The sequence below is a fragment of the Somniosus microcephalus genome, chromosome 4, assembly GCF_052327205.1.
Source record: "Somniosus microcephalus isolate GS21.2 chromosome 4, FLI_Smic_1.0, whole genome shotgun sequence".
NCBI lineage: Eukaryota > Metazoa > Chordata > Chondrichthyes > Squaliformes > Somniosidae > Somniosus > Somniosus microcephalus.
Window position 1 is genome coordinate 97,135,968 of NC_140990.1, and position 24,330 is coordinate 97,160,297.

Sequence of the window (24,330 nt, forward strand, 5' to 3'; positions counted from 1 at the left end):
GTATTGGACTCTCTCCGAGACTTGTATTGGACTCTCTCCGAGACTTGTATTGGACTCTCTCCGAGACTTGTATTGGACTCTCTCCGAGACTTGTATTGGACTCTCTCCGAGACTTGTATTGGACTCTCTCCGAGACTGGCATTGGACTCTCCCCGAGACTTGTATTGGACTCTCTCCGAGACTGGCATTGGACTCTCCCCGAGACTTGTATTGGACTCTCCCCGAGACTTGTATTGGACTCTCTCCGAGACTTGTATTGGACTCTCTCCGAGACTTGTATTGGACTCTCTCCGAGACTTGTATTGGGCTCTCTCCGAGACTGGTATTGGACTCTCTCCGAGACTTGTATTGGACTCTCTCCGAGACTTGTATTGGACTCTCTCCGAGACTGGTATTGGACTCTCTCCGAGACTTGTATTGGACTCTCCCCGAGACTTGTATTGGACTCCGAGACTTGTATTGGACTCTCTTCGAGACTTGTATTGGACTCTCTCCGAGACTTGTATTGGACTTTCCCCGAGACTTGTATTGGACTCTCTTCGAGACTTGTATTGGACTCTCTCCGAGACTTGTATTGGACTCTCTCCGAGACTTGTATTGGACTCTCTCCGAGACTTGTATTGGACTCTCTTCGAGACTTGTATTGGACTCTCTCCGAGACTTGTATTGGACTCTCTCCGAGACATGTATCGGACTCTCTCCGAGACTTGTATTGGACTCTCTCCGAGACTTGTATTGGACTCTCTTCGAGACTTGTATTGGACTCTCTCCGAGACTGGTATTGGACTCTCTCCGAGACTTGTATTGGACTCTCTCCGAGACTTGTATTGGACTCTCTCCGAGACTTGTATTGGACTCTCTCCGAGACTTGTATTAAACTCTCTCCGAGACTTGTATTGGACTCTCTCCGAGACTTGTATGGGACTCTCTCCGAGACTTGTATTAAACTCTCTCCGAGACTTGTATTGGACTCTCTCTGAGACTTGTATTGGACTCTCTCCGAGACTTGTATTGGACTCTCTCCGAGACTTGTATGGGACTCTCTCTGAGACTTGTATTAAACTCTCTCCGAGACTTGTATTGGACTCTCTCTGAGACTTGTATTAAACTCTCTCCGAGACTTGTAATGGACTCTCCCCGAGACTTGCATTAAACTCTCTCCGAGACTTGTATTGGACTCTCTCTGAGACTTGTATTAAACTCTCTCCGAGACTTGTATTGGACTTTCCCCGAGACTTGTATTGGACTCTCTCCGAGACTTGTATTGGACTCTCTCCGAGACTTGTATTGGACTCTCTCCGAGACTTGTATTGGACTCTCTCCGAGACTTGTATTAAACTCTCTCCGAGACTTGTATTGGACTCTCTCCGAGACTTGTATTAAACTCTCTCCGAGACTTGTATTGGACTCTCTCCGAGACTTGTATTGGACTCTCTCCGAGACTTGTATTAAACTCTCTCCGAGACTTGTATTGGACTCTCTCCGAGACTTGTATTGGACTCTCTCCGAGGCTTGTATTAAACTCTCTCCGAGACTGGTATTGGACTCTCTCCGAGACTTGTATTGGACTCTCTCCGAGACTTGTATTGGACTCTTTCAAAGACTTGTAATGGACTCTTTCAAAGACTTTTATTGGACTTTTCCGGGGACCTGTGCTGGACACTGACCAAGACTGGTATTGGACTCTGGTCTTCAGTTCAATGCCACTTCCTGGGCATGGTCGGGGATCTGGCTCGCTGTGGTGAAAGGTGGCGAGTTCAGCTCCTCCGCTCAGCACAGGCCCCTGCACCTCTTCCACTGCCCTCGGCCCTGACCCCATCTCTGTCTCACACAAAGTGAACCCAGCTGGCCTCGCAGTCGGCAGGGGGTGGCGAGAGGCGGGCCTGCTGGGCTGGCCGCAGTCGGTAGTTGCGCCCTCCATCGTTGTCCCAGTACTCGGTCTGGCCGGCCCGGTAGCGCACGGCCAGCTGCAGGGCACTGCCCGCCAGGTAGGGGGGCAGCGCCAGCTCGAAGGAGAAGCGGTCGGTTTGCCGGTCGGCTGAGTGGGGGATGTAGGAGGCCGGCGAGTCGGTGTAGGAGCGCCAGTCATCCACAGTGTGCCTCACCGTCACCTCCTTGCGGAACGCCACGTTCAGGACCCGCACGGTGCCCCGGAGATGGAACTTCTCCACAGCCACTCCTTCCAGGCACACCTTCTCCCGGCGCACCCGCTGCAGGAAATCCCCCGAACAGATAGGGTTGGTGAAGGCCGGCTCCAGGGATCGGGGTGGGCCGCAGTCCTGGGAGAGATAGACACGGACGGTTAGAGCACTGTCACCTGTTAATAGCTACAATTCCCCCCAACAAGGGCACTGACCTCCCAACAAAGAGACTGACCTCCCAACACAGAGACTGACCTCCCAACACAGAGACTGACCTCCCAACACAGAGACTGACCTCCCAACAAAGAGGCTGACCTCCCAACAAAGAGGCCGACCTCCCAACAAAGAGACTGACCTCCCAACACAGAGACTGACCTCCCAACACAGAGACTGACCTCCCAACACAGAGACTGACCTCCCAACACAGAGACTGACCTCCCAACACAGAGACTGACCTCCCAACACAGAGACTGACCTCCCAACACAGAGACTGACCTCCCAACAAAGAGGCTGACCTCCCAACACAGAGACTGACCTCCCAACACAGAGACTGACCTCCCAACAAAGAGGCTGACCTCCCAACAAAGAGGCCGACCTCCCAACACAGAGACTGACCTCCCAACACAGAGACTGACCTCCCAACAAAGAGACTGACCTCCCAACACAGAGACTGACCTCCCAACACAGAGACTGACCTCCCAACACAGAGACTGACCTCCCAACACAGAGACTGACCTCCCAACACAGAGACTGACCTCCCAACACAGAGACTGACCTCCCAACACAGAGACTGACCTCCCAACACAGAGACTGACCTCCCAACACAGAGACTGGCCTCCCAACACAGAGACTGACCTCCCAACACAGAGACTGACCTCCCAACACAGAGACTGACCTCCCAACAAAGAGGCTGACCTCCCAACAAAGAGGCTGACCTCACAACAAAGAGGCTGACCTCCCAACACAGAGACTGACCTCCCAACACAGAGACTGACCTCCCAACAAAGAGGCTGACCTCCCAACAAAGAGGCTGACCTCCCAACACAGAGACTGACCTCCCAACACAGAGACTGACCTCCCAACACAGAGACTGACCTCCCAACAAAGAGACTGACCTCCCAACACAGAGACTGACCTCCCAACACAGAGACTGACCTCCCAACACAGAGACTGACCTCCCAACACAGAGACTGACCTCCCAACACAGAGACTGACCTCCCAACACAGAGACTGACCTCCCAACACAGAGACTGACCTCCCAACACAGAGACTGACCTCCCAACACAGAGACTGACCTCCCAACAAAGAGACTGACCTCCCAACACAGAGACTGACCTCCCAACACAGAGACTGACCTCCCAACAAAGAGACTGACCTCCCAACAAAGAGACTGGCCTCCCAACACAGAGACTGACCTCCCAACACAGAGACTGACCTCCCAACACAGAGACTGACCTCCCAACACAGAGACTGACCTCCCAACACAGAGACTGACCTCCAACAGAGAGACTGACCTCCCAACACAGAGACTGACCTCCCAACACAGAGACTGACCTCCCAACACAGAGACTGACCTCCCAACACAGAGACTGACCTCCCAACACAGAGACTGACCTCCCAACACAGAGACTGACCTCCCAACACAGAGACTGACCTCCCAACACAGAGACTGACCTCCCAACACAGAGACTGACCTCCCAACACAGAGACTGACCTCCCAACACAGAGACTGACCTCCCAACACAGAGACTGACCTCCCAACACAGAGACTGACCTCCCAACAAAGAGACTGACCTCCCAACACAGAGACTGACCTCCCAACACAGAGACTGACCTCCCAACAGAGAGACTGACCTCCCAACAGAGAGACTGACCTCCCAACAGAGAGACTGACCTCCCAACACAGAGACTGACCTCCCAACACAGAGACTGACCTCCCAACAAAGAGACTGACCTCCCAACACAGAGACTGACCTCCCAACAAAGAGACTGACCTCCCAACACAGAGACTGACCTCCCAACACAGAGACTGACCTCCCAACACAGAGACTGACCTCCCAACACAGAGACTGACCTCCCAACACAGAGACTGACCTCCCAACACAGAGACTGACCTCCCAACACAGAGACTGACCTCCCAACACAGAGACTGACCTCCCAACAAAGACACTGACCTCCCAACAAAGAGACTGACCTCCCAACACAGAGACTGACCTCCCAACACAGAGACTGACCTCCCAACAGAGAGACTGACCTCCCAACACAGAGACTCACCTCCCAACACAGAGACTGACCTCCCAACACAGAGACTGACCTCCCAACACAGAGACTGACCTCCCAACACAGAGACTGACCTCCCAACAAAGAGGCTGACCTCCCAACACAGAGACTGACCTCCCAACACAGAGACTGACCTCCCAACAGAGAGACTGACCTCCCAACAGAGACTGACCTCCCAACACAGAGACTGACCTCCCAACACAGAGACTGACCTCCCAACACAGAGACTGACCTCCCAACACAGAGACTGACCTCCCAACACAGAGACTGACCTCCCAACACAGAGACTGACCTCCCAACACAGAGACTGACCTCGCAACACAGAGACTGACCTCCCAACACAGAGACTGACCTCCCAACACAGAGACTGACCTCCCAACACAGAGACTGACCTCCCAACACAGAGACTGACCTCCCAACACAGAGACTGACCTCCCAACACAGAGACTGACCTCCCAACACAGAGACTGACCTCCCAACAGAGAGACTGACCTCCCAACACAGAGACTGACCTCCCAACACAGAGACTGACCTCCCAACACAGAGACTGACCTCCCAACACAGAGACTGACCTCCCAACACAGAGACTGACCTCCCAACACAGAGACTGACCTCCCAACAGAGACTGACCTCCCAACAAAGAGACTGACCTCCCAACAGAGAGACTGACCTCCCAACACAGAGACTGACCTCCCAACACAGAGACTGACCTCCCAACAAAGAGACTGACCTCCCAACACAGAGACTGACCTCCCAACACAGAGACTGACCTCCCAACACAGAGACTGACCTCCCAACACAGAGACTGACCTCCCAACACAGAGACTGACCTCCCAACAAAGAGGCTGACCTCCCAACACAGAGACTGACCTCCCAACACAGAGACTGACCTCCCAACAGAGAGACTGACCTCCCAACAGAGACTGACCTCCCAACACAGAGACTGACCTCCCAACACAGAGACTGACCTCCCAACACAGAGACTGACCTCCCAACACAGAGACTGACCTCCCAACACAGAGACTGACCTCCCAACACAGAGACTGGCCTCCCAACACAGAGACTGACCTCCCAACACAGAGACTGACCTCCCAACACAGAGACTGACCTCCCAACACAGAGACTGACCTCCCAACAAAGAGGCTGACCTCCCAACAAAGAGGCTGACCTCCCAACAAAGAGGCTGACCTCCCAACAAAGAGGCTGACCTCCCAACACAGAGACTGACCTCCCAACACAGAGACTGACCTCCCAACAAAGAGGCTGACCTCCCAACAAAGAGGCTGACCTCCCAACACGGAGACTGACCTCCCAACACAGAGACTGACCTCCCAACAAAGAGACTGACCTCCCAACACAGAGACTGACCTCCCAACACAGAGACTGACCTCCCAACAGAGAGACTGACCTCCCAACAGAGAGACTGACCTCCCAACACAGAGACTGACCACCCAACACAGAGACTGACCTCCCAACACAGAGACTGACCTCCCAACACAGAGACTGACCTCCCAACAAAGAGACTGACCTCCCAACACAGAGACTGACCTCCCAACACAGAGACTGACCTCCCAACACAGAGACTGACCTCCCAACACAGAGACTGACCTCCCAACAAAGAGGCTGACCTCCCAACACAGAGACTGACCTCCCAACACAGAGACTGACCTCCCAACAGAGAGACTGACCTCCCAACAGAGACTGACCTCCCAACACAGAGACTGACCTCCCAACACAGAGACTGACCTCCCAACACAGAGACTGACCTCCCAACACAGAGACTGACCTCCCAACACAGAGACTGACCTCCCAACACAGAGACTGACCTCCCAACACAGAGACTGGCCTCCCAACACAGAGACTGACCTCCCAACACAGAGACTGACCTCCCAACACAGAGACTGACCTCCCAACAGAGAGACTGACCTCCCAACACAGAGACTGACCTCCCAACACAGAGACTGACCTCCCAACACAGAGACTGACCTCCCAACACAGAGACTGACCTCCCAACACAGAGACTGACCTCCCAACACAGAGACTGACCTCCCAACAGAGAGACTGACCTCCCAACACAGAGACTGACCTCCCAACACAGAGACTGACCTCCCAACACAGAGACTGACCTCCCAACACAGAGACTGACCTCCCAACACAGAGACTGACCTCCCAACACAGAGACTGACCTCCCAACACAGAGACTGACCTCCCAACACAGAGACTGACCTCCCAACACAGAGACTGACCTCCCAACACAGAGACTGACCTCCCAACAAAGAGACTGACCTCCCAACACAGAGACTGACCTCCCAACACAGAGACTGACCTCCCAACACAGAGACTGACCTCCCAACAGAGAGACTGACCTCCCAACACAGAGACTGACCTCCCAACACAGAGACTGACCTCCCAACACAGAGACTGACCTCCCAACACAGAGACTGACCTCCCAACACAGAGACTGACCTCCCAACAAAGAGGCTGACCTCCCAACACAGAGACTGACCTCCCAACACAGAGACTGACCTCCCAACAGAGAGACTGACCTCCCAACAGAGACTGACCTCCCAACACAGAGACTGACCTCCCAACACAGAGACTGACCTCCCAACACAGAGACTGACCTCCCAACACAGAGACTGACCTCCCAACACAGAGACTGACCTCCCAACACAGAGACTGACCTCCCAACACAGAGACTGACCTCGCAACACAGAGACTGACCTCCCAACACAGAGACTGACCTCCCAACACAGAGACTGACCTCCCAACACAGAGACTGACCTCCCAACACAGAGACTGACCTCCCAACACAGAGACTGACCTCCCAACACAGAGACTGACCTCCCAACACAGAGACTGACCTCCCAACAGAGAGACTGACCTCCCAACAGAGAGACTGACCTCCCAACACAGAGACTGACCTCCCAACACAGAGACTGACCTCCCAACACAGAGACTGACCTCCCAACAAAGAGACTGACCTCCCAACACAGAGACTGACCTCCCAACACAGAGACTGACCTCCCAACACAGAGACTGACCTCCCAACACAGAGACTGACCTCCCAACACAGAGACTGACCTCCCAACACAGAGACTGACCTCCCAACACAGAGACTGACCTCCCAACACAGAGACTGACCTCCCAACACAGAGACTGACCTCCCAACACAGAGACTGACCTCCCAACACAGAGACTGACCTCCCAACACAGAGACTGACCTCCCAACACAGAGACTGACCTCCCAACAAAGAGACTGACCTCCCAACACAGAGACTGACCTCCCAACACAGAGACTGACCTCCCAACACAGAGACTGACCTCCCAACAAAGAGACTGACCTCCCAACACAGAGACTGACCTCCCAACACAGAGACTGACCTCCCAACAGAGACTGACCTCCCAACACAGAGACTGACCTCCCAACAAAGAGACTGACCTCCCAACACAGAGACTGACCTCCCAACACAGAGACTGACCTCCCAACACAGAGACTGACCTCCCAACACAGAGACTGACCTCCCAACACAGAGACTGACCTCCCAACACAGAGACTGACCTCCCAACACAGAGACTGACCTCCCAACACAGAGACTGACCTCCCAACAAAGAGACTGACCTCCCAACGAAGGGACTGACCCCCCAACGCAGAGGGACTGACCCCCCAACGCAGAGGAACTGACCCCCCAACACAGAGGGACCGACCCCCCAACACACAGAGACTGACCTCCCCAATGAAGGGACTGACCTCCCCAACGAAGGGACTGATTCCCCCAACACAGAGACTGACCTCCCAACACACTGAGACTGACCTCCCTAACACACAGAGACTGACCTCCCAACACAGAGAGACTGACCTCCCAACACAGAGACTGACCTCCCAACACAGAGACTGACCTCCCAACACAGAGAGACTGACCTCCCAACACAGAGACTGACCTCCCAACACAGAGACTGACCTCCCAACACACAGAGACTGACCTCCCAACACAGAGAGACTGACCTCCCAACACAGAGACTGACCTCCCAACACAGAGAGACTGACCTCCCTAACACACAGAGACTGACCTCCCAACACAGAGAGACTGACCTCCCTAACACACAGAGACTGACCTCCCAACACAGAGAGACTGACCTCCCAACACAGAGAGACTGACCTCCCAACACAGAGAGACTGACCTCCCAACACAGAGAGACTGACCTCCCAACACAGAGACTGACCTCCCAACACACAGAGACTGACCTCCCAACACAGAGACTGACCTCCCAACACACAGAGACTGACCTCCCTAACACACAGAGACTGACCTCCCAACACACAGAGACTGACCTCCCAACACAGAGAGACTGACCTCCCTAACACACAGAGACTGACTTCCCAACACAGAGAGACTGACCTCCCAACACAGAGAGACTGACCTCCCAACACAGAGAGACTGACCTCCCAACACACAGAGACTGACCTCCCAACACAGAGAGACTGACGTCGCTAACACACAGAGACTGACCTCCCAACACAGAGAGACTGACCTCCCAACACAGAGAGACTGACCTCCCAACACAGAGAGACTGACCTCCCAACACAGAGAGACTGACCTCCCAACACAGAGAGACTGACCTCCCAACACACAGAGACTGACCTCCCAACACAGAGAGACTGACCTCCCAACACACAGAGACTGACCTCCCAACACAGAGAGACTGACCTCCCAACACAGAGACTGACCTCCCAACACAGAGACTGACCTCCCAACACACAGAGACTGACCTCCCAACAGAGAGACTGACCTCCCTAACACACAGAGACTGACCTCCCAACACAGAGAGACTGACCTCCTAACACAGAGAGACTGACCTCCCAACACAGAGAGACTGACCTCCCTAACACACAGAGACTGACCTCCCAACACAGAGAGACTGACCTCCCTAACACACAGAGACTGACCTCCCAACACAGAGAGACTGACCTCCCAACACAGAGAGACTGACCTCCCTAACACACAGAGACTGACCTCCCAACACAGAGAGACTGACCTCCCAACACAGAGAGACTGACCTCCCAACACAGAGAGACTGACCTCCCTAACACACAGAGACTGACCTCCCAACACAGAGAGACTGACCTCCCTAACACACAGAGACTGACCTCCCAACACAGAGAGACTGACCTCCCAACACAGAGAGACTGACCTCCCTAACACACAGAGACTGACCTCCCAACACACAGAGACTGACCTCCCAACACAGAGAGACTGACCTCCCTAACACACAGAGACTGACCTCCCAACACAGAGAGACTGACCTCCCTAACACACAGAGACTGACCTCCCAACACAGAGACTGACCTCCCAACACAGAGAGACTGACCTCCCAACACAGAGAGACTGACCTCCCAACACAGAGAGGCTGACCTCCTAACACACAGAGACTGACCTCCCAACACAGAGAGACTGACCTCCTAACACACAGAGACTGACCTCCCAACACAGAGAGGCTGACCTCCTAACACACAGAGACTGACCTCCCAACACAGAGAGACTGACCTCCCTAACACACAGAGACTGACCTCCCTAACACACAGAGACTGACCTCCCTAACACACAGAGACTGACCTCCCAACACACAGAGACTGACCTCCCAACACAGAGAGACTGACCTCCCTAACACACAGAGACTGACCTCCCAACACAGAGAGACTGACCTCCCAACACAGAGAGACTGACCTCCCAACACAGAGAGACTGACCTCCCTAACACACAGAGACTGACCTCCCAACACAGAGAGACTGACCTCCCTAACACACAGAGACTGACCTCCCAACACAGAGAGACTGACCTCCCAACACAGAGAGACTGACCTCCCAACACAGAGAGACTGACCTCCCAACACACAGAGACTGACCTCCCAACACAGAGAGACTGACCTCCCAACACAGAGAGACTGACCTCCCAACACAGAGAGACTGACCTCCCAACACAGAGACTGACCTCCCAACACAGAGACTGACCTCCCAACACAGAGACTGACCTCCCAACAGAGAGACTGACCTCCCAACACACAGAGACTGACCTCCCAACACAGAGAGACTGACCTCCCAACACAGAGACTGACCTCCCAACACAGAGAGACTGACCTCCCAACACACAGAGACTGACCTCCCAACACACAGAGACTGACCTCCCAACACAGAGACTGACCTCCCAACACAGAGAGACTGACCTCCCAACACACAGAGACTGACCTCCCAACACACAGAGACTGACCTCCCAACACAGAGAGACTGACCTCCCAACACACAGAGACTGACCTCCCAACACACAGAGACTGACCTCCCTAACACACAGAGACTGACCTCCCTAACACACACTGACCTCCCAACACAGAGAGACTGACCTCCCAACACAGAGAGACTGACCTCCCAACACACAGAGACTGACCTCCCAACACACAGAGACTGACCTCCCTAACACACAGAGACTGACCTCCCTAACACACACTGACCTCCCAACACAGAGAGACTGACCTCCCAACACAGAGAGACTGACCTCCCAACACACAGAGACTGACCTCCCAACACAGAGAGACTGACCTCCCAACACAGAGAGACTGACCTCCCAACACACAGAGACTGACCTCCCAACACAGAGAGACTGACCTCCCAACACAGAGAGACTGACCTCCCTAACACACAGAGACTGACCTCCCAACACACAGAGACTGACCTCCCAACACACAGAGACTGACCTCCCCAACGAAGGGAATGATTCCTCACCCACTGGGAGACACGGCTGGTGGGGCCCTCCTTCATTCTCACCTCCTGGGAGACCCTCACTTCATCATGCTCACCCACTGGGAGACCCTCGCTCCTTTATGCTCACTCACTGGGAGATCCTCGCTCCTTCACCCTCACCCACTGGGAGACACTCGGTCCTTCATGCTCACCCACTGGGAGACCTTCACTCCTTCATGCTCACTCACTGGGAGACCCTCGCTCCTTCAACCTCACCCACAGGGAGACCCTCGCTCCTTCACGCTCACCCACTGGGAGACCCTCGCTCCTTCAGCTCACCCACAGGGAGATCTTCACTCCTTCATGCTCACTCACTGGGAGATCCTCGCTCCTTCACCCTCACCCACAGGGAGATCTTCACTCCTTCATGCTCACTCACTGGGAGACCCTCGCTCCTTCACGCTCATCCACTGGGAGACACTCGCTCCTTCATGCTCACCCACTGGGAGACCCTCGCACCTTCCCTCCTCACACACTGGGAATCACTCACTCCTTCTCGCTCACCCACTGGGAGTCACTCACTCCTTCAAGCTCACCCACTGGGAGACCCCCACTCCTTCACATATAGACATAGACATAGAAACTAGGAGCAGGAGTAGGCCATTCGGCCCTTCGAGCCTGCTCCGCCATTCAACAAGATCATGGCTGATCATCCAAACCCTAGCACCTGGTCCCTACACCGACAGCCATCCCACCCAAGCCCTATCCCCGTAACCCCACGTATTTAATCCCCCCTAACACTAAGGGCCAATTTTTATCATGGCCAATCAACCTAACCCGCACATCTTTGGACTGTGGGAGGAAACCGGAGCACCCGGAGGAAACCCACGCAAACACGGGGAGAATGTGCAAACGCCACACAGACAGTCACCCGAGGCCGGATTCGAACCCGGGTCCCTGGCGCTGTGAGGCAACAGTGCTAACCACTATGCCACCCACTGGGAGACTCTCGCTCCTTCAAGCTCACCCACTGGGAGACACTCACTCCTTCACTCTTACCCACTGGGAGACCCCCACTCCTTCACACTCATCCACTGTGAGACACTCGCTCCTTCACTCTCACCCACTGGGAGTCACTCACTCCTTCACACTCATCCACTGTGAGACCCTCGCTCCTTCACTCTCACCCACTGGGAGTCACTCACTCCTTCAAGCTCACCCACTGTGAGACCCTCGCTCCTTCACTCTCACCCACTGGGAGACCCCCACTCCTTCACACTCATCCACTGTGAGACGCTCGCTCCTTCACTCTCATCCACTGGGAGACCCCCACTCCTTCACACTCATCCACTGTGAGACCCTTGCTCCTTCACTCTCACCCACTGGGAGTCACTCACTCCTTCACACTCATCCACTGTGAGACCCTCGCTCCTTCACACTCATCCACTGTGAGACCCTCGCTCCTTCACTCTCACCCACTGGGAGTCACTCACTCCTTCACACTCACCCACTGTGAGACACTCGCTCCTTCACTCTCACCCACTGGGAGTCACTCACTCCTTCACTCTCACCCACTGGGAGACCCCCACTCCTTCACACTCATCCACTGTGAGACACTCGCTCCTTCACTCTCACCCACTGGGAGTCACTCACTCCTTCACAATCATCCACTGTGAGACCCTTGCTCCTTCACTCTCACCCACTGGGAGTCACTCACTCCTTCACACTCATCCACTGTGAGACCCTCGCTCCTTCACTCTCATCCACTGGGAGACCCCCACTCCTTCACACTCATCCACTGTGAGACCCTCGCTCCTTCACTCTCACCCACTGGGAGTCACTCACTCCTTCACACTCACCCACTGTGAGACACTCGCTCCTTCACTCTCACCCACTGGGAGTCACTCACTCCTTCACTCTCACCCACTGGGAGACCCCCACTCCTTCACACTCATCCACTGTGAGACACTCGCTCCTTCACTCTCACCCACTGGGAGTCACTCACTCCTTCACAATCATCCACTGTGAGACACTCGCTCCTTCACTCTCACCCACTGGGAGTCACTCACTCCTTCACAATCATCCACTGTGAGACCATCATGCCTTCATTTTCACCCACTAGGAGACACTGCTGGTGAAGCCCTCGCTCCTTCACTCTCACCCACTGGGAGACCTGATTTTAATGCTGAAATTCTCACTGCCCTTTCTCTTTAATCTCGACCTTTGTGTCGTCTCCATTGCACGTTGGTGCATCGGACAGAGCCTGAGTCAGGAGCAGTGAGGAAGTATCACGGTATGCAATCAAAGTCATCAATTATATATGGCCCTCCTCGAAAGTTCCTCACAGTCTGAGTAATTCACATTAAAATTTAATTTGTGGTCAGGACAAAACCAGATCATTCTGGAAACTAACAGACAATTACTAAATAAAACCAGCTTAACCCTTTTAGTACATGAGTAAAGCTCCCTCTACACTGTCCCATCAAACACTCCCAGGGCAGGTACAGCACGGGTTAGATACAGAGTAAAGCTCCCTCTACACTGTCCCATCAAACACTCCCAGGACAGGTACAGCACGGGTTAGATACAGAGTAAAGCTCCCTCTACACTGTCCCATCAAACACTCCCAGGGCAGGTACAGCACGGGTTAGATACAGAGTAAAGCTCCCTCTACACTGTCCCATCAAACACTCCCAGGGCAGGTACAGCACGGGTTAGATACAGAGTAAAGCTCCCTCTACACTGTCCCATCAAACACTCCCAGGGCAGGTACAGCACGGGTTAGATACAGAGTAAAGCTCCCTCTACACTGTCCCATCAAACACTCCCAGGGCAGGTACAGCACGGGTTAGATACAGAGTAAAGCTCCCTCTACACTGTCCCATCAAATACTCCCAGAGCAGGTACAGCATGGGTTAGATACAGAGTAAAGCTCCCTCTACACTGTCCCATCAAACATTCCCAGGGCAGGTACAGCATGGGTTAGATACAGAGTAAAGCTCCCTCTACGCTGTCCCATCAAACACTCCCAGGGCAGGTACAGCACGGGTTAGATACAGAGTAAAGCTCCCTCTACACTGTCCCATCAAACACTGCCAGGGCAGGTACAGCACGGGTTAGATACAGAGTAAAGCTCCCTCTACACTGTCCCATCAAACATTCCCAGGGCAGGTACAGCATGGGTTAGATACAGAGTAAAGCTCCCTCTACACTGTCCCATCAAATACTCCCAGAGCAGGTACAGCATGGGTTAGATACAGAGTAAAGCTCCCTCTACACTGTCCCATCAAACATTCCCAGGGCAGGTACAGCATGGGTTAGATACAGAGTAAAGCTCCCTCTACACTGTCCCATCAAACACTCCCAGGGCAGGTACAGCACGGGTTAGATACAGAGTAAAGCTCCCTCTACACTGTCTTATCAAACACTCCCGGGGCAGGTACTGCAGGGTTAGATACAGAGTAAAGCTCCCTCTACACTGTGCCATCAAACAATCCCGGGGCAGGTACAGCACGGGTAAGAAAGAACACTTATATATTCCCTTTCATGACCGCAGGACGTCTGAAAGCGCTTTTCAGTGTCAGCCTAGATTACGGGCTCAGCTCTCTAGAGAAGGACTGGCTATCCACAACCTTCTCACTCAGAGGCTACTTTCGGGAGTCAGAATGGAGAATCAGTACGTTGTTGTTGGCCTCAGTTCAGTGGCACTTTCTCCCGTTCCCTCCTCGCTCTTCGTTCTGGCTCCTTTTAACTGGACTTCCAGCCAGTGTGTCCCAAGCATCACACGTTCAATGATCTGCTGCCCCAGTTGTGCTCAGGTTGAAACTCAGACACATTGTTTCTGTTACTCAGGTGTCAGCCGTGGCTCAGTCGGTCTCACACTCCCCTCGAGTCAGAAGGTCGCTGGGTTCAAGAGACTGGAGGCCCCACAATCCGGGGCCGACACTCCCGGGGCTCGTACTGAGGGAGCGCCGCACTGTTGGAGGTGCCGTCTTTACGATGAGATGTTAAACCGAGGGGCCCCGTCTGCTCTCTTGGGTGGATGTAAAAAATCCTGCGGCCGCTATTGGAAGAAGAGCGGGGGGCGGGGGGGGGGGGGTGGTTCTCCTGGGGTCAATATTTATCCCTCAACATCAACATCGCTAAAAAAAAATCGGTTCATTTATCACATTGCTGCTTGTGGGATCTTGCTGTGCGCAAATTGGCTGCTGCGATTCTTACGTTGCAACAGCAGCCACACTTCAAAAATAAAGAACCTCATTGGCCGTAAAGCGCTTTGGGATGTCCTGAGGTGGCAAAAAGGATCAGGGCCTGGAGAGACTAGGCCTCATCCTCACTCCAGTTTAATTCAGAGAACGTCCCTGAAAGTAAAGAGTTCCAAAAAAAAGTCCCCCGCCACCCCCGGGCACCCCCACCTCGGCCCACCTACCTTGAATGCCAGGCTGTCGCGGCGGGCTCCAAAATGGCGGATGGCGTCGCGCTGTAGCTGGGCCTGCACGTGGCTGGGCACCCGCGGCGCCTCCCACTGGCTGAAGCGCTTGACCGAGGCCAGCTCCAGGCCCAGCGAGTCGGCGAAGCGCACCCTCTTCCTGGTGTCGGGGCTGCGGCTGCGTCCTGCCTCCGCCCGGCTTCTCTCGGCGCTGGCCGGCAGCGAGCGGGCCCGCCGACGGCTGCAGCTTGCACCGCCGCCGCTGGGGGACGGGGGCCAGGCCGTGGCGAGCCGACCCCGGATCCTGGGCCCCGGCTCCCCTGGCTCCTCCTCCTGCTCCGCGCTCAGCCGCTGCGAGGCGTAGTAGGCCTTCTCGTACAGCCCGGAGATGTAGCTGAGGTTCCGGGGGATGTCGAACCGTGGCGGGGGAGCTCGGGACATAGCAAGATTAATTCACCAGCTGTGGGGGGGGGGGTTTAATTGCTCTTTATGACGCCTCTCTCTTTCCCAGTCTATGTCCTCATCTCTGCTGCCCAACACGTCCTTTCTGGCTCTCTCTCTCTCTCTCTATCCGTCTCTCACTCTCTCTCTCCCAATCTCTCTGTTTCTCTCTCCGTCTGTGTCAATCTCTGTCTCTCTCTCAATCTGTCTCTCTCTGTCTGTCCGTCTCTCAATCTCTGTCTGTCTCTCTTTCTCTCCCACACTCTGTCTCTCCGTATCTCTCTCTCTCTCTCTCGCACTCGGTTTCTCTCTCTCTCTCTCCGCTCTCTGCCACAGAATCTCTGGCCTGCTTATAAGTGGCTGCTGTTTGTAGAGCACCGGAATGAAGCCTGATGTACATCTGATGACAGGACTTCACCTGAAAGACTGCCCACCCCTGGGGATCCATCAATCTTTGATGGGGATTGTGAGTGGACCGCTGCAGATGACATCATCCCCGGTGATCAGCTCGGAAATAACCCCCGGATCCATCTCAAATGGGAGGGAATGGAATCAGTCTGTCTGTCTCTGTCTCTGACACATTCGGATGTGGTTGCCGAGGCAATCCTAGGACACGCTAGAGGTCACGCAGGAACCGAATGCACCGCGCTCTCTGCTGCCTGCATTCACCTGCACAGGCCAAACAATTCAGTCTGGTTCTTGTGGGAGTGATTGGGGAGGAAGTGATTGAGTATGGGGAGGGGGGGCAACATTGAATGTGCAAACACTCACACACAAACACACACACACACACATACTCAGACACGCACAAACACACATACAGAGACACACACAAACATACATTCAGACACACATGCACAAACAAAGACACATAGATGCACACACGCACTCAGACACGCACAAACACACTTACAGAGACACACATGCAGACACGCACAAACATACACACAGGCACACATGTACAAAGACACACAGATGCACACACACAAACACCTACATGCACAAACACACACTCAGACACGCACAAACACACACACACACAGGCACACACAGACACACATGCAAAAACATACACACAGGCACATACACACAGATGCACATGCACAAACACACACTCAGACACGCACAAACACATACACACACAGACACACATGCAAAAACATACACAGGCACATACACACAGATGCACACATACAAACACCTACACACGCACACACATATGCACATATACACCAATGTTCCCGCTAAGGTGCGCGGCCACGTGGCAATCTCAAAGATCCCGCGCAGGCCGCTCACTGGCTTTTACATTGTAAACACCGCGCAGATGCAGAAATTTAAAGGGACCACGCGTTAAAAAAAAGGCCGCACAGAACAAAGCACAGCTTACAGGAAGCATTGATATGCACATGCACAAACACACGTACACACATACACAAACACGCACACATGCACAAACACATACATATACACAAGCACATACACACAGGCACGTGCACATACACACACACATACGCACACACAGTCACAATACATACACAGACACGCACAAACACACACACAGACTCACTGGGTAAAACTGTGGCAGATGGATATCCACGCAGGTAACCCTGAGGTCATCCAGTTTGGACCGAAGGAAGGATAGATTTTCTAAATGGTGAGAAGCTAGGAACAGTGATGATCCAGGGATTTAGGGGTCCATGTACACAATTCACTAATATGTGGTAGTCAGGTGCAAAAAATAATCAAAAAGGCTAATGGATTGTTAGCCTTTATATATAGAGGGCTAGAATTTAAAGCGGAGGACCTTTACTCTCTATCTAACCCGTGCTGTACCTGCCCCGGGAGTGTTTGATGGGACAGTGCAGAGGGAGCTTTACTCTGTATCTAACCCGTGCTGTACCTGCCCTGGGAGTGTTTGATGGGACAGTGTAGAGGAAGCTTTACTCTGTATCTAACCCGTGCTGTACCTGCCCTGGGAGTGTTTGATGGGACAGTGTAGAGGGAGCTTTACTCTGTATCTAACCAGTGCTGTACCTGCCCTGGGCGTGTTTGATGGGACAGTGTAGAGGGAGCTTTACTCTGTATCTAACCCGTGCTGTACCTGCCTTGGGAGAGTTTGATGGGACAGTGTAGAGGGAGCTTTACTCTGTATCTAACCCGTGCTGTACCTGCCCTGGGAGTGTTTGATGGGACAGTGTAGAGGAAGCTTTACTCTGTATCTAACCCGTGCTGTACCTGCCCTGGGAGTGTTTGATGGGACAGTGTAGAGGGTGCTTTACTCCGTATCTAACCCGTACTGTACCTGCCCTGGGAGTGTTTGATGGGACAGTGTAGAGGGAGCTTTACTCTGTATCTAACCCATGCTGTACCTGCCCTGGGAGTGTTTGATGGGACAGTGTAGAGGGAGCTTTACTCTGTATCTAACCCGTGTTGTACCTGCCCTGGGAGTGTTTGATGGGACAGTGTAGAGAGAGCTTTACTCTGTATCTAACCCGTGCTGTACCTGCCCTGGGAGTGTTTGATGGGACAGTGTAGAGGGTGCTTTACTCCGTATCTAACCCGTACTGTACCTGCCCTGGGAGTGTTTGATGGGACAGTGTAGAGGGAGCTTTACTCTGTATCTAACCCATGCTGTACCTGTCCTGGGAGTGTTTGATGGGACAGTGTAGAGGGAGCTTTACTCTGTATCTAACCCGTGCTGTACCTGCCCTGGTAGTGTTTGATGGGACAGTGTAGAGAGAGCTTTACTCTGTATCTAACCCATGTTGTACCTGCCCTGGGAGTGTTTGATGGGACAGTGTAGAGGGAGCTTTACTCTGTATCTAACCCGTGTTGTACCTGCCCTGGGAGTGTTTGATGGGACAGTGTAGAGAGAGCTTTACTCTGTATCTAACCCACGTTGTACCTGCCCTGGGAGTGTTTGATGGGACAGTGCAGAGGGAGCTTTACTCTATGTCGAATCCTTGCTGTACCTGCCCTTGGATTTCTTGGTGACTATCTTATATTGATGGCCTCTAGTTTTGCTCTTCCCCACAAGTGGAAACACTCTCTCTGCATCCACTTTATCAAAACCTTTCATAATTTTAAAAACCTCTATTATGTCACCGCTCGGCGTTCTTTTTTCAAGAGTAACGTGAAAAGAGACTCAGGCTGTCCATCCTTTCCTGATAGGTATACCCTCGCATTTCTGGTATCGCCCTTGTAAATCTTCTCTGCACCCTCTCCAGTGCCTCTATATCCTTTTTATAATACGGTGACCAGAACTGCACGCAGTGCTCCAAGTGTGGTCTAACCAAGGTTCGATACAGGTTTAGCATAACTTCCCTACTTCTCAATTCTATCCCTCTCGAAATAAACCCTAGTGCCTGGTTTGCTTTTTATATGGCCTTGTTAACCTGTGACGCTACTTTTAGTGATTTGTGAATTTGTACTCCCAGATCCTTTGTTCCTCTACCCCACCCAGACTCGCACCCTCTGAGTGATAAGTGACCTCCCTATTCTTCCTACCAAAATGTCATACCTCACATTTATCTGTGCTGAACTTCATTTGCCAATTATATGCCCATTCTGCGAGTTTATTAATGTCCTCCTCAGTATTGACTATCCCCCCCAAATTTAGAAAGTGTTTTTGATTCCGAAGTCTAAATCATTAATGTAAATTGTGAACAGCAGTGGTCCCGGCCCTGATCCTTGTGGAACACCACTACCCACCTTCTGCTACTGTGAATAGTTACCCTTTACTCCTACTCTCTGCTTTCTGTCTTGAAGCCAGCCAGTAATCCATTCTGTTACTTGTCCCCTGACTCCACATTCCCTGACCTTGTTCATCAGTCTATTATGGGGTACTTTATCGAAGGCCTTTTGAAAATCCAGATAAATTACATCTACTGTATTACTATTGTCTAATCTCTCTCTTACCTCTTCAAAAAATTCAATAAGGTTGGTCAAGCAGGATTTTCCCTTTTGAAATCTGTTGACTATTCATTATTATACTTTTTGTTTCTGGATGTTCTTCTATTTTCTCCTTTAGTAGGGATTCCATTATTTTTCCTACCACCGATGTTAAGCTGACTGGTCTAATTCCCTGGACATGTTCTATCCCCCTTAAATATCGGTATTACATTAGCTATCCGCCAGACCTCTGGCTCTACACCTTTTTCTAACGAATTATTAAATATGTGTAGTAATGCCTCTGCTATCTCTTCCCTAGATTCTTTTAAAATGCGTGGATGCAATCCGTCCGGACGAGGGGTTTTATCCTCTTTGAGTTTGATTAGTTTATTTAGTATATATCCCCTTTTAAAATTTTAAATGCACTTATCTCATTACTCATCTTATCATCCAATGTCATGTCAATCTGTTCTATTTCCCTGGTAAATATCAAAGTGAAATAATAATTAATATTTCTGCCATCTCTCTATTGTTACCTGTGGACACACCAAGGTACTCCCACAGTGCTGTTAGGGAGGGAGTTCCAGGATTTTGACCCAGCGACGATGAAGGATCAGCGATATATGTCCAAGTCTGGATGGTGCGAGACTCAGAGGGGAACTTGGAGGTGGTGGTGTTCCTATGCACCTGCTGCCCTTGTCCTTCTAGGTGGAAGAGGTCGCGGGTTTGGGAGGTGCTGACAAAGAAGCCTTGGCGAGTTGCTGTAGTGCATCTTGTAGATGGTACACACTGCAGCCACGGTACGCCGGTGGTGGAGGGAGTGAATGTTTAAGGTGGTGGATGGGGTGCCAATCAATGGGCTGCTTTGTCCTGGATGGTGTCGAGCTTCTTGAGTGTTGTTGGAGCTGCACTCATCCAGGCAAGTGGAGAGTATTCCATCACACTCCTGACTTGTGCCTTGTAGATAGTGGAAAGGCTTTGGGGAGTCAGGTGAGTCACTCACCGCAGAATACCCAGCTCCTGATTGCTCTTATTGCCACAGTATTTGTGGCTGGTCCAGTTAAGTTTCTGGTCAATGGTGACCCCCAGGGTGTTGATGGTGGGGGATTCGACGATGGTAATCCTGTTTAATGTCAAGGGGAGGTGGTTGGACTCTCGCTTGTTGGAGATTGTCATTGACTGGCACGAATGTTAGTTACCAATTATCAGCCCAAGCCTGAATGTTGTCCAGGTCTTGCTGCATGCGGGCACGGACTACGTCATTATCTGAGGAGTTGCACATGGAACTGCGCACGAGGGTGAGATGAAGTAGGGGTGGGCGGAGGCTCGTGCTGAGCATCAACACCAGCATGGACCAGCGGGGCTGAATGGCCTGTTTCTGTGCTGTAAATTCAGAGTCCCACCAAACACAGCTCAGTGTCTCAGCCCTGCCCCACCCCTGTCTGGTCTGTGGTGCTCCTCCGTCTGTCTCTCCACTTGCGTGCGATGCAGTAATAGCAGGCTGGAATGAGCTCCCTGCCTCTAATTCTCTAATTATTTGTGACTTGTTGGCTTTTCCCTGTAACTGACTTCTGCCATTTGCCAGTTTGTTGCAACAATCGCCTTTCAATCCTCCCCCCACCCCCGCCCCTCACGGAAGTCACACTGGAGCCCAACATTCCCGAGATGCACAAAATAAAGACAAAAAGGAACTTGCATTTCTACAGCGCCTTTCACAATCTCAGGTCCCAAAGCGCTTCCCAGCCAATGAAGTCATGTTGAAGTGCCGTCACTGCGCACAGCAAGCTCCCACAAACAGCAATGTGATAAATGACCAGGATAATCAGTGGGATTTTTTCCAAAAGCGAGGTCAGTTGAAGGATAAATATTGGCCCCAAGACACCGGGGAGAACTCCCCTGCTCTTCTTCCAAGTGGCCGTGGGATCTTTTACGTCCACCTGAGAGAGCAGACTGGGGGGGGGCCTCGGTCGCATCCGAAAGACGGCACCTCCGACAGTGCTGCGCTCCTTCAGTACTGGCGCCGGGAGTGTCTTCCTGGATTATGAGGGCTCGAGTTTCTGTCGTGGGACTCGAACCCACAATCTTCTGACTCAGAGGAGATAGTGAGACCCACCGGGACACAGCTGACACTTCGGAGACTTGTGTCCAAGTGACTAGGTGTATTCTGACCTTTTTCTTTTGTTACTCTGGGACTTAATTCCCTCCAGTTTTCTATAAGGATATGCTGATGGGGTGAGAGGAGGAGGCTCGTGTGCAGCATAAACAGCGGCACAGACCTGTTGGGCCAAGTGGCCTGTTTCTGTGCTGAAAATACTGTGCAGCTAAGTAGTTTTAGTACATTGGTTAACGTGTTCCTGCGGAGCAGGCTCGAGGGGCCGTGTGGCCTACTTCTGCTCCTATTTCTTATTTTCAATCCTGTTGAGAAGGAGGACTGAGATTTGCAGAGATGAATACTGCTGCAGGACATTTTTATTTTGTGGGGGGGGCCGCAGCGCCGCAGGGGAAGGAGCTCACTGCTCCTTACAGGAAGGAATCAGCAACAACTCACATCGATACAGCGCATTTAACATCAGGAAATGTTCCACGGCGCTTCACAGAGGTATAATCAAGCAAAAATGGACGCCGAGCCTAAGGATATATCATGAGGGGTGACTAAAAGCTTGGTCAAAGAGTTGGGTTTTAAGGAGCGTCTTAAAGGAGGAGAAAGAGGTGGATAAGCAGAGAGGTTTAGTGAGGGAATTCCAGAGCTTAGGGCCTAGGCAGCTGAAGGAACAGCCACCAATGGTGGAAGTGATTAAAATCGGGGCTGTGGAAGAGGCCAGAATTGGAGGAGCGCCGAGATCTTGGAGGGTTGTAGGGCTGGAGGTGACAGAGATAGGGAGGGGTCGAGGCCATGGAGGGATTTGAAAACAAGGATGAGAATTTTAAAACTGAGGCTTAGCTGGACCAGGAGTCAATGTAGGTCAGTGAGCACAGGGGTGATGGGTGAACGGGACTTGGTGCGAGTTAGGATACGGGCAGCAGAGTTTTGGATGCACTGATGTTTAGAGAGGGTGGAAGGTGCGCGGACTGCCAGGAGAGCACTGAAATAGTCAAGCCCAGAGGTAACAAAGGCATGGGTCAGGGCTGATGGATGGAGGTAGGTGGGAGGACGGAGTGGGCCTGAGGGGCACACAGCCTTTCCCCCTCCCTGTTGGAAATGAGTTGAAAGCTCGTGTTAACAAAACAACCCAACACAAATTCTACCTCTCCATTGTGTGTCTCTATCTCTCCATTGTGTGTCTCTATCTCTCCATTCTCTTCCAGTGGGAGGGGGGAAATCCCCAACGCAAGAGAGAGGGGGGAGCCACCCAACGCGAGAGAGGGGGAACCACCCAACGTGAGAGAGGGGGAACCACCCAATGAGAGAGAGGGGGAAATCCCCAACGCAAGAGAGAGGGGGGAGCCACCCAACGCGAGAGAGGGGGAACCACCCAACGCGAGAGAGGGGGAACCACCCAATGAGAGAGAGGGGGAAATCCCCAACGCAAGAGAGAGGGGGGAGCCACCCAACGCGAGAGAGGGGGAACCACCCAACGCGAGAGAGGGGGAACCACCCAACGAGAGGGGGAACCACCCAACGCGAGAGAGGGGGAGCCACCCAACGCGAGAGAGGGGGAACCACCCAACGCGAGAGAGGGGGAACCACCCAACGCGAGAGAGGGGGAACCACCCAACGCGAGAGAGGGGGAACCACCCAACGCGAGAGAGGGGGAACCACCCAACGCGAGAGAGGGGGAACCACCCGAGAGGGGGAACCACCCAATGAGAGAGAGGGGGAACCACCCAATGAGAGAGAGGGGGAGCCACCCAACGTGAGAGAGGGGGAGCCACCCAACGCGAGAGAGGGGGAGCCACCCAACGCGAGAGAGGGGGAGCCACCCAACGCGAGAGAGGGGGAGCCACCCAACGCGAGAGAGGGGGAACCACCCAACGCGAGAGAGGGGGAACCACCCAACGCGAGAGAGGGGGAACCACCCAACGCGAGAGAGGGGGAACCAACCAACGCGAGAGAGGGGGAACCACCCAACGCGAGAGAGGGGGAACCACCCAACGCGAGAGAGGGGGAACCACCCAACGCGAGAGAGGGGGAACCACCCAACGCGAGAGAGGGGGAACCACCCAACGCGAGAGAGGGGGAACCACCCAACGCGAGAGAGGGGGAACCACCCAACGCGAGAGAGGGGGAACCACCCAACGCGAGAGAGGGGGAACCACCCAACGCGAGAGAGGGGGAACCACCCAACGCGAGAGAGGGGGAACCACCCAACGCGAGAGAGGGGGAGCCACCCAACGCGAGAGAGGGGGAGCCACCCAACGCGAGAGAGGGGGAGCCACCCAACGCGAGAGAGGGGGAACCACCCAACGCGAGAGAG

General features: G+C 53.2%; 1 protein-coding gene across 1 annotated transcript; it reads right to left on the minus strand.

Annotated features, from left to right (window-relative positions):
- Positions 1-1,198: 1,198 nt before the first annotated feature.
- LOC147119543 (protein phosphatase 1 regulatory subunit 3E-like) lies at positions 1,199-16,421 on the minus strand. Its single transcript, XM_085983751.1, has 2 exons — positions 15,584-16,421; positions 1,199-2,279 (listed from the first exon to the last, which is right to left on the minus strand). Exons 1-2 carry the CDS (start codon positions 16,022-16,024, stop codon positions 1,827-1,829), a joined length of 894 nt encoding a protein of 297 aa, XP_085839877.1. The 5' UTR covers positions 16,025-16,421; the 3' UTR covers positions 1,199-1,826.
- Between the last annotated feature and the right edge of the window lie 7,909 nt (positions 16,422-24,330).

Excerpts from the sequence above, each read along its gene's own strand:
- LOC147119543 (XM_085983751.1), bottom strand. The coding sequence starts at position 16,024 with ATGTCCCGAGCTCCCCCGCCACGGTTCGACATCCCCCGGAACCTCAGC. Across the intron at positions 2,280-15,583 it reads GCGACAGCCTGGCATTCAAG|GACTGCGGCCCACCCCGATC; the intron begins GTAGGTGGGCCG and ends TATCTCTCCCAG.